The 14317-nt window shown below is 40.2% G+C and overlaps 1 protein-coding gene across 1 annotated transcript in view; it reads left to right on the forward strand.

Moving 5' to 3' along the window:
• The window catches only part of ERCC5 (ERCC excision repair 5, endonuclease), a 29798-nt gene that overhangs the window by 11564 nt on the left and 3917 nt on the right, over positions 1 to 14317 (forward strand). Inside the window, exons 6-12 of the mRNA XM_007960848.3 lie at positions 764 to 907; positions 3982 to 4189; positions 4504 to 5577; positions 8166 to 8410; positions 8763 to 8882; positions 9132 to 9345; positions 10625 to 10769. Coding sequence (XP_007959039.3) covers positions 764 to 907; positions 3982 to 4189; positions 4504 to 5577; positions 8166 to 8410; positions 8763 to 8882; positions 9132 to 9345; positions 10625 to 10769 — 2150 coding nt within the window. The remainder of the gene's footprint in view (positions 1 to 763; positions 908 to 3981; positions 4190 to 4503; positions 5578 to 8165; positions 8411 to 8762; positions 8883 to 9131; positions 9346 to 10624; positions 10770 to 14317) is intronic.

Here is a 14317-nt window from a genome sequence, read left to right on the forward strand (position 1 = left end):
TCTCATTCTGTCTTGGGTTCTTGCATTTTCTGTTCTCTCAGCCTGACATGCTCTGTCCTTAGGCTCTTTGATATCTTTCAAGTCCCTGCTCACACATCCTCTTTTTAGTGGGGTCTTCCTTATCTGTCAAATGAATCTTTTTTTTCTGCTTTCTTTTCATGTAATCACTCTCATATCAGATAAATATGCTTTATTTTCTTACCATTATCTTGTTCATTTATTTGTTTATTTATTGTCTGCCCTCCTCTACTCCTAAGAGCAGGGACCTTCTCTGGCACCTTCTCCGATCTCACAGTACCTCAGGACCTAGGACAGTGCCCGGTGCCTTAGAGGCACCTGCTGAGTATTTTCCGATCTCACAGTACCTTAGCACCTAGGACAGTGCCCGGTGCCTTAGAGGCACCTGCTGAGTATTTTCCGATCTCACAGTACCTCAGCACCTAGGACAGTGCCCGGTGCCTTAGAGGCACCTGCTGAGTATTTTCCGATCTCACAGTACCTTAGCACCTAGGACAGTGCCTGGTGCCTTAGAGGCACCTGCTGAGTGTTTTTTCTTTTGAATGAATTAAAGAGTGAATGGCTACATTCCCTAATTTGCCTACTCACTTTATTGCCTGTCACAGATTATATGCAGTTGTGTTTAGCCGAGTGTTGATTATGTAGAACTGTGTTTATTGTATAAACATAATACATATCACTAATGGTGAGTAGAACTAAGTGTACGAAATGTAAATTTCATGGTGCTGTGTTTTTCTCTTTACAGGAAGAGTTCTTTCATAATCCTCAAGCGATAGATATTGAGTCTGAGGACTTCAGCAGCCTGCCCCCTGAAGTAAAGCATGAAATCTTGACTGATATGAAAGAGTTCACCAAGCGCAGAAGAACATTATTTGAAGCAATGCCAGAGGTAAAACATACAACAGTACATTCATGCTTAGAATTAAGAACTTCAGCAAAACTTTTTATTAGAAAGAAGAGAAAATTGATAAGCAATACTTATATGATAACTCAGTTAACCGTAAAGAGCATTTCTGTATCTCCGAGATTCTAAGAAGCATTGTTTATTTATACGTTTGAGCCTATAGACATTTACTCTAAGGAGTCTTCCTTGTCTTTTGACCCAAGACTTCTCCTGGTCTTTGTTCTCACAGCACCCTGTACTGTCACTTTATAGTTCTTAGCTCCAAAACATGCTTATCTTGCCCACCTCTGTATTTTCAGTGCCTAGCTCAGTCTTTTTCACATGGTATGTGTCCAGTAGATGCTTACTGACTCCTTTCTTAGGTAAGTTCATAAAAGTTATTGTAGCCTATAATATACATTGTCTATAAAAACTAATAGTTATATAGAATCTAATCATAATGGAAAAATAAGTTCTAAATTGAAATTCCAGGTGTATCTTCCTCTGCTGCATCCCTAGAAATGCCATTGACTCTCCACATTCCCTCCTCCTCTTCCTGGCCAGTGGGAATGGGGCTTCTTCACCTTGGAACACCTCGTAGCTCGGCAGGCCCAGAAAGCTAGAGTGGAGGTGGTGTGTGGTTGGGTGCTAGCAAATATGTCTCCTGATCATGCTACCATTGATACTTAATTCACGTTACTATTGATGACTCTCTGTCTTAGTTACCAGTGAGTGAGTTCTTTTTCTCTTTCTATTGCTACTACCTGTTACTTCTACCATAGTTCTCCTTTCACCCACTGTAGGACAGAATAGAAATTTTGCAGCATCATCGACCTTAGTGCATAGATGGAGTGTTTTTTATTTTCTACAATTTTTGAATATTTCTTAAATTGATAGCAGAAATACGAAAAAGGAAGGGTAAACTTCTTTTCTCATCACTCCCTGTTTTTTCCACAAAGAGTGTGCAGTAGCAGACACTAAGGTGCACAGAGGTGACATTCTTGGGTCTTTGGATATAAAAGGACAGAAGTAAATTGATTTTTATTTCAGGAAAAAATCCAGGCTCAGTCTGTCTATCAGACATTTTATTTCTTGAGTGTGAAAGGTGGCAGCTGAGGAAGTATGATTTTGGTTGTGTAAACAATAATAGGAAGAAATGGGAGAAAGAGAGACAGTCCCTAGTGATTTACTGTTCTGTATTTTCTTTCTGCAACCACAAAGTCTCGGGAAGTGGTGGACTGTAGGGTGGTGTGGAGTAGCAGCTTATTGCATCTGTAATTTTGATAGAGATGTTCTAAGTCATCCATGTTGGGCCTTTGTATCATCTGTACGTCGTGCAAATGTAATATTGGTAACAGTAGTGATGGTAGATAATAATAGCAGTAGTAATAATCATAATACCATGGTTCCATCTTACTCAGGGTTTTGGTTTCTGCAGTTTTCAGTGACCTGTGGTAAACTGTGGTCTGAAAATATTAAATGGAAAATTTCAGAAATAATTCATAAATCTTAAGTTGCACACCATTCTGAGTAGCGTGATGAAATCTCACACCTTCCTGCTCCATCTTGCCTGGAACGTGAATCCTCCCTTTGTCTAGCGTCTCCGTACTGTAGACGCTTCCTTCCTGTTAATCACGGAGTAGCTTTCACGGTGATCAGATTGACTGTCGCGATATTGCAGTGCTTCTCCTCAAGTCACTCTTATTTGACTTAATAATGGCACAGCAGTGCAAGAGTATGATGCTGGCAATTTGAATATGCCAAAGAGAAGCTGTAAAGTGCCTCCTTTAAATGAAAAGGTGAAAGTTCTTGAATTAATAAGGAAAGAAAAAAAACATATGCTGGCTGAGGTTGCTAAGATCTGCATAAAAATGACTTTTCTAGCTGTGAAATTGTGAAGAAGGAAAAAAGAAATTGGTGCTGGTTTTGCTGTCATACCATAAACTGCAAAAGTCATGACCTCAGTGTGTGATAAGCGCTCAGTTAAGATGGAAAATCCATTAAATTTTCGGGTGGAACACATGAAGAGAAACATGTTCTGATTGATGACAATCAGGTTTGGTTCTGCAGTTTCAGGCATCCTCTGGGGGTCTTGGAACATACCCCAAGGATAAGGGGGTTGTCTACTATATTAATAGATTCAATTATAGTAAATCGACACGCTTTTGATCCCAGATCTACCCCTTATTAGCCCTGTGACTCTAGGGAGGTTACCTAACCTATTTAAGTCCTGATTTCTTCATTTATAAAATGGAGGTGATATCTGTTTCATAGGATAATTGTGAGAATAAAATGAGGTATTATATATTATATGTAAAAGCACTTAGAAAAATGTCCTCCATGGGAAATGCCTTATAATGTTAAGTATTACTATTAATAACTGTGATTACTATGATTTATTGTGTCTTTTATGGGATTAGGTTGTGCTGGGCACTTTACTTGCGTATTTACCTCCATTCTAGAAGATTGTTAAGCCATAATCAAATGTCATAGTGACTGCTATGCGTTACATGCTCAATACATATTTACTGAATAATGATTAAATCATAAACTGTATTCATGTTTTGTTTTTTTTTCTTTGAGAGGAAGTCTCGCTCTTGTCCCCCTGGCTGGAGTGCAGTGGCGCGATTTTCGCTCACTGTAACCTCTGCCTCCCAGGTTCAAGCGATTCTCCTGCCTCAGTCTTTGGAGTAGCTGGGATTACAGGTGCCTGCCACTACACCCGGCTAACTTTTGCATTTTTAGTAGAGACAGGGTTTTACCATGTTGGCCAGGCTATTCTCAAACTCCTGACCTCAGGTGATCCACCTGCCTCGGCCTCCCAAAGTGCTGGAATTACAGGCATGAGCCACCGCTCCCAGACATAGTATTCATGATTCTTTTTGCCCAACTCTTTTGAAGATTATTTTTTTAAAAGGAAGTTGTAGTTTTTCTTGTTATTCAACTTTTATAATATGAAACGACCATCAATGAAAAAAGCCAATTGTTCTTTGTTCCCTGTTGGGGAAAGGGTGGAAATATGGTAATATTATCTGTATTTAATATAAAACAGTACTTTTGTTTGTTTATTTTGCTTTTAGGAGTCCAATGACTTTTCACAGTACCAACTCAAAGGCTTGCTTAAAAAAAACTATCTGAACCAGCACATAGAACATGTCCAAAAGGAAATGAATCAGCAACATTCAGGACACATCCGAAGGCAGTATGAAGATGAAGGGGGCTTTCTGAAGGAGGTAGAGTCAAGGAGAGTGGTCTCTGAAGACACTTCACATTACATCTTGATAAAAGGTATCAGGCACCATCATTTATATATTTACATTAGAAATCAAAGATATATCGTCACTCTGAATTCTATAAACTAGCACTCCTGGATAATATTAATGAAATTCTATTTATGTAATAACCATATACTGCTATTAATGAATTAACTACTATAGTGCCAAACCACTTTAAAATTAGCTAATGAATTAACTTCTAGTTGCTGATTAAATGAAAATGTATATACTTATTTATGAGAACCAGTGTTCTCTTATTCATCTTGCTAGAAGTGTATTGTCACACTGTAAAACTGCATGGTGAGAAGTGTTTTAATTCTTCCTAAGGTATTCAAGCTAAGACAGTTGCAGAAGTGGATTCAGAGTCTCTTCCTTCTTCCAGCAAAACGCACAGCATGTCTTTTGACATGAAGCCATCTCCATGTGAAAAACTGAAGACAGAGAAAGAACCTGATGCTACCCCTCCTTCTCCAAGAACTTTACTAGCCATGCAAGCTGCCCTGATGGGAAGTAGCTCAGAAGAGGAGCTGGACAGTGAGAATCGAAGGCAGTCCCATGAGAGGAATGCACCTGCTGCTGGAGACGAAGGCTCCATATCACCCCGGACTCTTTCAGCTATTCAGAGAGCTCTTGATGATGACGAAGATGTAAAAGTGTGTGCTGGAGATGATGTGCAGATGGGAGGGACGGGAGCAGAAGAAATGCATATAAACAGCTCCACCGAGAGCAATGATGAAGGACTTAAAGTGAGAGATGGAAAAGGAATGCCGTTTACTGCAACACTTGTGTCATCCAGTGCCAACTCTGCAGAGGAGCATGTAGCCAGCACTAATGAGGGGAGAGAGCCCACAGACTCAGTTCCAAAAGAACAAATGTCACTTGTTCACGTGGGGACTGAAGCCTTTCCCATAAGTGATGAGTCCATGGTTAAGGACAGAAAAGATCGACTGCCTCTGGAGAGTGCAGTGGTTAGACATAGTGACGCACTTGGACTCCCGAGTGGAAGGGAACTGACACCGGCATCTCCAACTGGTACAAATTCTGTGTCAAAGAATGAAACACATGCTGAAGTGCTTGAGCAACAGAAAGAACTTTGCCCATATGAGAGTAAATTCGATTCCTCTGTTCTTTCAAGTGATGATGAAACAAAATGTAAACCAAATTCTGCTTCTGAAGTCATTGGCCCTGTCAGTTTGCAAGAAACGAGTAGCATAGTAAGTGTCCCTTCAGAGGCAGGAGGTAATGTAGCAAATGTGGTGTCATTTAATGCTAAAGAGCATGAGAATTTTCTGGACACCATCCAAGAACAGCAGACCACTGAATCTGCAGGCCAGGATTTGATTTCCATTCCGAAGGCCGCGGAACCAATGGAAATTGACTCAGAAGAAAGTGAATCTGATGGTATGTGTCTGTGCTTTTGTAGATATTTGGAATGGTAGGATTTCACCTCTGTAGGAACTGAGAGATCCTTTTGTGTAGTCCTGTTTTTACTTTTTACAGATAAGGAACAAGAGATGTAGAAAGAAAGGTGAAATGACTTTCCCAGGGACACACAGCTGGTCATGAATCTTGACCTTCCCTGTTGCTCTGCTTTTTGTTATCATTTTTAAAGGCATGACATGCCCTACTTGGGGAAGGTAAAGTTGAGTTTCCCTCTAGTTTTTAAAAACTTTTTATTTTGAAATAATTATGAACTTTAAAAAGTTGGAAGAATATTATAAAGCACTGGTTCCTTCATCCAGTACCTCAGTGGCTAGCATGTTACCACATTAGCTTGTAATTTCTCTTGGTCTCTCTGTGGCCCTCTATATGTATATCACATATCTCCAAATCTGTATCATATGTATACCATTGATTCTCATTATTCATATATTCCATATTTGCAAAATTGCCTGCTCACTAAAGTTTATTTGTAACTCCAAAATCAGTACTCACTGCAATGTCTTTGTGGTCATTTGTGGACATTTGCAGAGCTGGGGAAAAGCTTGAGTTGCTACACTGTGCCCTGCTGAGGTTAAGCAAGGTGACACTCTGCCTTGTTCCTGTGCTCTAAGAGAGATGACCAGAGGGTGGAGACAGTAGGGGATTATGCAATGGAGAGAGAGCAAGAAGCTCCGGCCCCAGGCCAGTTGGACCAGATTTGAATCGCTCTTCTGGCACCTGTTAGTGTGGCAGCCTCAGGCAGGTCACTAATTTGCTTCTTGAACTTTGTTTCTTGTTTATAAAATGAATCTACTAAGATGGCGGTTTTTTGGGATTTAAGATAATATCTATGAAATATGTTCATATATATGTTTTATATGTGTATGTGTGAATATGCACATGTATCTGTTTAGGAGCAATGACTCAGTATTGGCTAATTGAGTGTTCACAGAGACTTCATAGATGATGGCCGCTTTGAATATGAGAATCAGCCCCCCCCCCCCCCCCCACACACACACACACACACACACACACACATACACACATACACACACACATACACACATACACACATACACAAATTGTTCCTGGTATCTTCTAGTTTTCTTCATTCAAAAGTTATTATTTCCCTTTTGTAATTAATAAGTATTTTGTGGGAAAGGAATTTTTGGAGCTATATAAATATGCTGTTCCTGAACAAACTTCCACCCACTTGTTAGCATCCATTGATGTTTACCGGAATAATTTGTTACTGCGTTGGTTGCCAAATGATGGTTTTCTAACTCCGTCATTTCTTACATATTATTACTTGACATCCTCCTATGAGGAAGATCTTTTTCTTCTCCTCATTTATTTTTATTATTTTTAATCAGTGTAGACTCCTATATTCCTATTTTATTCAGTGAGTTATAATCCAATACTGTCATAATTTACTTTGTTGCTCAAATTGTCACAGCTTTGGCCAGTGGGAACTCCTTCAAATGGCTTTTAGCAGTTTTTTCATTATATTTTGAGCTTTTCCTTACTTTCTGGCCAAGCTGTTCCAGGCATATCTTGTACTTACTCTGCCTTAGTCCTGGAACCAGCCATTTCACCAGGGAGCTCTGGTTCCTTTCGGTGGAGCATGGGGTTTAGACACTGCAAGCTGGATGTGAGTGTGCTTATGGATCCTGAGGTGTAACTGTCTCAGGCCCTTTCAGCAACAGAGCCAGGAAGTATATTTATGTATACATATACATGCACACACACATCTGTATTTATTTCCATATCTGTACTAAAATCCATGAGTTTATACTGATATCTGCAATTCCATGGGGTTCAGTCTAGCCTCCTGCTTCTTTGTAGTATCCCCAACAATGAGAAACATTGCTCCCCTTATCCTCAATATATTTACATCTGCTTATTCTCCCTTGATATGTAACCCTCTCCCCTTCCCACTGGCCTCCTCCTTGGCCCTGCTGTCCTCTTTGCTTCAGCTATGTCCTTGATGCCAGCACCCAGGTCCTGAGACCTCCCCTCTTCTGTTCCGATTGTCTCCTTAAACCCAACTGGACAGGCCTTGCCAGCCCTCTCCACCTGCAGGGAAGGAAGGGAACCAATAAATATATTTTAAGGAGAAGGAAAGACAGTAAGAGAGGAGAGAAGGGAAGTGGAAGAGAAAGAACTATTTCTAAGTCACAGCTTTATTCTGTGCTGTGTGAATAGCATAAAAACATTGAGCAACTTCCTTGATTATTTATATACTTTGATAATTCTCCTTTTTGAATTTTTAAAACAATGTCAGTTAACTTAGAACATATCTATATAAAGCAAATATACACATTGTAAGAGAGTTTTCTACTTTCAAAGACAATGCCAGTTTACCTAATTGAACAGGCTTGAAGGTACAGGCATTTGTGATTACACTTATTTAATAATAATGCTACTATTACATGTATTCTGTTATAGTCATATCTTTCCTTTTTAGGGTGTAGCATTTTTCAGGTTCCTCCAGAAAGCTCTTGATGATTGCAGGATCATTTTAATGTTTTGGTTGTAAATGAAGTGATCTTTTAATTTTGGTACAGGAAGTTTCATTGAAGTGCAGAGTGTGATTAGTGATGAGGAACTTCAAGCAGAATTGCGTGAAACGTCCAAACCTCCCTCAGAACAAGGCGAAGAGGAACTGATAGGAACTAGGGAGGAAGAAGCCCCTGCTGAGCCCGAGAGCCTCCTGAGGGACAACCCTGAGAGGGAGGACGTGGATGGTGAGCCACAGGAAGCTGAGAAAGATGCAGAAGATTCACTCCATGAATGGCAAGATATTAATTTGGTAATACTGTAACATTGTGTTTTCACTTCTTGCTGAGGAAACCGGGTTAAGTAGGGTTTGAGTTTTAAGGAGTTGCTGGATGAGTATTTATTAGCTATTTGCAGTACATCTTGTGGTTGCTGATGGCTTCGTTTTTGTGTAGGTTGCTGGCTGGAATAGACTCTGTTTTCCATGTGGTTTAGTGAGGGATCTCTAAAGATATTACAGAGTCTTGGTTAGCAATCCAGTGGAGTACTTCCTAAGGAGAAAGAGCTTATTGGTAATTTCAGTCAGACTAAATGCAGGCTTTCTGTAACAAATGAACTCATTTGGATTATTAATGTAAATCTATAAATGAAAACACATTTTATAGGAGGAGTTGGAAACTCTAGAGAGCAACCTCCTAGCACAACAGAATTCGCTGAAAGCTGAAAAACAGCAGCAAGAACGAATCGCTGCTACTGTCACCGGACAGATGTTCCTGGAAAGCCAGGTGGGTGCAGGCAGCTTGGGCTTCCTTTACCACCTTCCTCAGACCCCGGGGGAATGCATTGCATGAAGAGGGTATGCACTGCGCCTCCTGGTGCTCAGGGCCTGGTGATACCTTTCCCTGGTGGTCACTGTGTGTCCCTAACTCTGCAGGGATGAATGCATTACATGAAGTGGTAGGCACTGCTCCCCCTGTGCTCAGGGCCTGGCAATGCCCTTCCCCGGGGGTCACTGTGTACCCCTCGCTCTGCAGGAACTCCTGCGCCTGTTCGGCATTCCCTACATCCAGGCTCCCATGGAAGCAGAGGCGCAGTGCGCCATCCTGGACCTGACTGATCAGACTTCCGGAACCATCACTGATGACAGTGATATCTGGCTGTTTGGAGCACGGCATGTCTATAAAAACTTTTTTAATAAAAACAAGTTTGTTGAATATTATCAATATGTGGACTTTCACAATCAATTAGGTAAGACTTCAGAGTCTTTTTGATTACTTTCTGACACTTACCTTCAGAATTTGTCCTAGGAATTTTTTCTTTCCAAGGAACTAGTTTGATGCATTGATGGAAATCGTAGGTCTATGCAAATTTTCATATAAGTGATCTTTGGCTTATATAGAAGAATAGGATTTTAAATGTTTGAATTAAGGAATTAAAGTCCTAGTATTTAGGTAGTTAATCATCTGACTTAGTTAAACTTTGACTAGTTATCTGAGATCTCCAGAGTGAACCAAAGATGGTGGAGAGGGGAAGCAGCGGGAGTCACTCCTGCACCTGGGCCTGTCTTCGGGTTTCTGGCATTGATCGTCTTCTGTTCATCCAGCAAAATATATGTTTGGTGACTCCTATATGCCAGTTGTTCTTAACAAGGGGGAAAGAGCTGAGAGTAAAATCGTAGGAGAAACAGATGATAAGCAGATACATAAATCATAATTTGACAGTTGATGGTATGTGCCATATAGAAAAATATAGCAATAAAGGAGAGGACAGAATGAACTTCAGGCATTGAGAGTGCAGGTGCTGTTTCAGAGAGAGTTATTGGGAAAGGATTTACTCACGTAACTTCAGGACAGGGACCTGCAGGAAATAGGAAGCAAGCACTGTAGATAGATACCTTGGGACTAGTGAGTGAAAGGGGCTGAGGCAGAAGCTTGTGGGCTGTGTTCTAGGGAAGCAAGGTGGCCAGTATGAGAGGAAGAGGGAGGAAATGGCAAGGGTTAATGTTAGAGAATAGAAAGACACTGAAACCCACCAGGGTCTGGTGTGCTAGGGTGTGCAGGCAGATTGAATGTGGGGCGGGAGAAGAATGAAGCTGAGGAGGATTCCAGATATTGAGTGGCTGGTGGAGTGTACCTGCCTTAAGTAAGGCAAGGAAGGAGCACAGTGACGGAGGAGAAACGAAGTGTTCAGGTTTGCATATGATAAATTGGAGATGCTCATCGGATACCCAGTGGAGATGTTGAATTGATAGTTGAATATATGTGACTGTGGTTCATAGAGACCCAGGCTAGACAGCTAACTTTGGGGGTCAGCATATCGAGGGTATTTAAAGCTATGAGAATGGATAAAACTTTAAAAATATTAACAGAATGCCATTGAATAAAATAACTTATTTTCAAATAAGATATTTTTGGTTGTTGGATGTAGATATAGATATAGACACATATATGATTTATATAATAAAATGTTTATAAATATATAAGAAATCTTGATAAAGTAAAAATTAAAAAATATTGTTACTCTTTAGGATTGGACCGGAATAAGTTGATAAATTTGGCCTATTTGCTTGGAAGTGATTATACCGAAGGAATACCAACTGTGGGTTGTGTAACCGCCATGGAAATTCTCAATGAATTCCCTGGGCATGGCCTGGAACCTCTCCTAAAATTCTCGTAAGGCCTTTTATTTCTTTAATTCAGATAATTGTGTAAATACCCAAATAAGCAAATAGAAATATTTTTTACAGCATGAACTGTCACAAATCATTGTTCACTGAGAAAGCAGCAGGAAGTATTGGTTGTTTTCTGTTTTCTAGAGATGATGAAATCAGAGTCAGTTCTTAGTGGTGCTGGGCTTATCCTAGTTCAAGGGTACAAAACCAGTCCTGTGGATTTCACATGTAAAAGTTGCCGTTTCACTCATTGACATATTTATAGAGCAGCTGTGATGTGTCAGACACCATGCTGGCCCTGGGGAAAGGAGAGACGAGTAAGGCATAGGCCTTACCCTCAAGGACTCCCATATTCTTGGAGGTGATGGAGAAGCAAAGGAAATTGTACTTGTCGGTGTGTCCGGTGTCCTGAGAGAGGTCAGCCAGGGAGCGACTTGGAAATATAATGCCAGGAATGTTACATCCAGCGCTACTGTCCTGTTTCTCACCGTGTGAATCCCGTGACGTGTTCAGTGGTGAAGTCTTGCTCCATCCAGAACCCAGAGTCGTGCTATACTCGGGGAACATTTTTCATTTTGAAGATTCTGAGATGGCAGGAGTTATGAGTATGTCTGGGAAAGTAGTTTTTTCTTTGTCCTTGATGGCATCTTTTAAAAAAAAATTGAAATATAGTCACATACCACAAAGTTCACCGATTTACAGTGTACATACAGTTCATTGGTTTTTAGTATATTCATGAGATTGTGGTGGCATCTTTTAACTATCACTATGTCGTGAGATGCTGTTTGGTGGTGGCTGATTTAATGATGCTTGAGTGTTCTCTCCAGTTACATATCCTGTGTTTGAAAGATGTTGGGATGCTCTGGTCTGAAGAGTCAGTGATTGGAATCACTGAAATGAACTGTGAAACTATTGTAGTGATTGCAGTCTTCAAGTCATAGCACACTTACCAATGTGTTGTATTTTATACTGTCTTGATTTATCTTTTTCTGATTTTCTTATTGTTGAGGAAATTTATATACCGGGAATGAGTTATGAGGTAGACATACATCATGGTAGGTAAATAACTTGAAAACCTGCAAATAACTTTATTATACAAATAAAGTAAATACATCATAGGAAATTATAAATATGTATTAAAAAGATGATTACACTTTACAATTTATGTAATTTTAGACTTCACACATATAGATGCATATACATTGCATATATATGTATACTCATTTGAGTGTGTGTATTATATTTTTTTACCAGAATGGGATGATGCTATATACTCTTTATTTTACCTGTAACCCATTTGGTGTTAGAACAGGGCCTATTATCAATGATGATGCAGATTTATATCATTTTTAATGGCTCCAAGTAGTCTCTTTTTGGGTCTATTAGGACTAATTTAATCAAATGTCTTTTGTTATTTCTATTTTTAAAAAAGTATTAACAGACATTGATTTGAGTGTCCTTAATCTTTGGGTTCTTATCTAATGATTATTTGAGGATAAGTGAAAATAGTATCTGACTTTTCCATTTGGTTTCTTGATAACTATTGAGAGTGAATTTTTTAATGTTCATAGACGGTTTGCGTTTCTGATTTAGTGAATGACCTGTTTATGCTGTTCCACTTTTCTTTGTGCAGCAGTTTTTGCTCATTTGTTGCCTGCTGAATCGTTTTCTATTTGAGCAGTTTCTGCCTTTGGTCCTTCTGCTCGTTGATGCCAGATAGTAGCAGCCTTCGCCCTGCCTGGCTCAGGACATTTAGGATGAATACAGAGTAAAGAGCAGGAAGGATGGTGGGAAACCAGTAAAATCAGAATGTGGCCTCACTTTCTTTTCTGTTCTCTCCTGAGGGCACCCGGGCTGGTGACTCATTCTTAGAGTGGGGCTGCATTGGGCCTGCTGGTTGAATTCAGCTGTAGTCACATTTGGTTTGGACTACCTGGTGTATTCTTCTCTTGAGCTTTAATTTTCAATTTTTCTACCAACATTTACCTTTGGGGAGATTTTACAAAAAATTATGGATTCTCTTGGGGGAAAAAGATCTGAAAATACTACACCTAAATTTCTGGATAGCCCCAAAATAGCTGGCATGGAGCAACAGCAGTTCCCCTCCCCTACCCCAAGGCCTTGGACTGAGCATGAATCCTTCAGTTTCATTACAGTTGCCGCCACTCTCCCAGCTCAGCTGATTGTCAGACACCTTCCTCCTTTCATCTTTATGTGAAGTGCCAGGCCCTCTTGCTTGAAAGGGTAACCATAGCTTTGGCTTGATGAGCTCACAAGTGCGCTGATTCTAACTGGCAGTCATGATTACAGTTTCAAAAATGAAAATCTGCAAGTAAAGTAGAGGAGAATTATCGGTGTTCTCTCAGTGCACTCCTGGGAAGAGTGTTGTAAAAGTAATGAAGAAAAATTATTTTTTCCTTTTTGCATTTTGTTGCTGTAATACAAGGAAGACCGCAATTAGTCATTTCCTACACTAGATGGCACTCCTGCATCAGTGAGGCGGGCCCTGGCCCTGACAGCAGGTCTGAGTGGGCTCCTAATGCTGTGCTGGCAAGCTTGTGAAGCGGAGGAGCATGAGCTGCGGGCGTTTTTTCAGGTTCCATTGAGTACATGGATTGGTGAGGATTATGTTAGTAACTTTGATGGCATTTATTTTTTCCTAATTGTATAAATGTTTCTGGTCAACTGTCACCACGTTACAAACTACCTTCAGCCTTAGTGGCTTCACACAGCAGTAGTCGCTGATTTTGCTCGTGCCTCTGAAGCTGGCTCAGGCCTCGTGGGGGTGTCTTGTCTCTGTTCCATGTCGGCTAGGACAGCTCAGCTGGGCTAGGACCCCTTCAGATGGCTCGCAGGGCTGATGAGGTGGTGGTGTCAGCCTCGGGGCCCCTCCACCTGGATGGACACTTTGTGAGCTTGGCTTCCTCACAGCGTGTTGGAGCCAAGAGCAGGAGGTCCAGGGGACAGGAAGTGGCGAGGGCCTCCCCTAGGCCCGGCACAGCTCGGGTCACACTGGTCAGCCACGGCCACCCTGCTCAAGAGGAGGCCACATGGACCACCTTCGTGATGGCAGGATGCTCCAAGAGTGCATTACTGCCTTTATCCCGCCGATTTAGGCTTACAATGGAAAACAATGAAAAATGAATAAAATATAAAGAAGAAAATGAATGGCTGTGTTCTTGTGTAGAATATTGCCTAGCACACAGCCAAGTAATAGCTGTTACTGTTATTTATTTTAAATATCTGTTTACTTTTCTCATATGTGTGTTTTTTCCAAAACTGGAATCGTACTTTAGAGTTATATTATCTCTGTTTTTATATATATTTATCTGTTTTATATACATATATAAAATATATACAGATATATATGTTTTTAAAGTTTGACATTTTCTTGGCATATTTGCATTTTATTAAATATTCACATTTTATTAAATATTTTATTAAATATATATATCTGTTTTTAAAATTTAACATTTTCTTGGCATATTTACATTTTATTAAGTGTTCTTCGATCCATTATTGTATTTGATTTGAGGTAGATAACACAGA

Source organism: Chlorocebus sabaeus, chromosome 3, assembly GCF_047675955.1.
Source record: "Chlorocebus sabaeus isolate Y175 chromosome 3, mChlSab1.0.hap1, whole genome shotgun sequence".
Classification (NCBI taxonomy): Eukaryota; Metazoa; Chordata; class Mammalia; order Primates; family Cercopithecidae; genus Chlorocebus; species Chlorocebus sabaeus.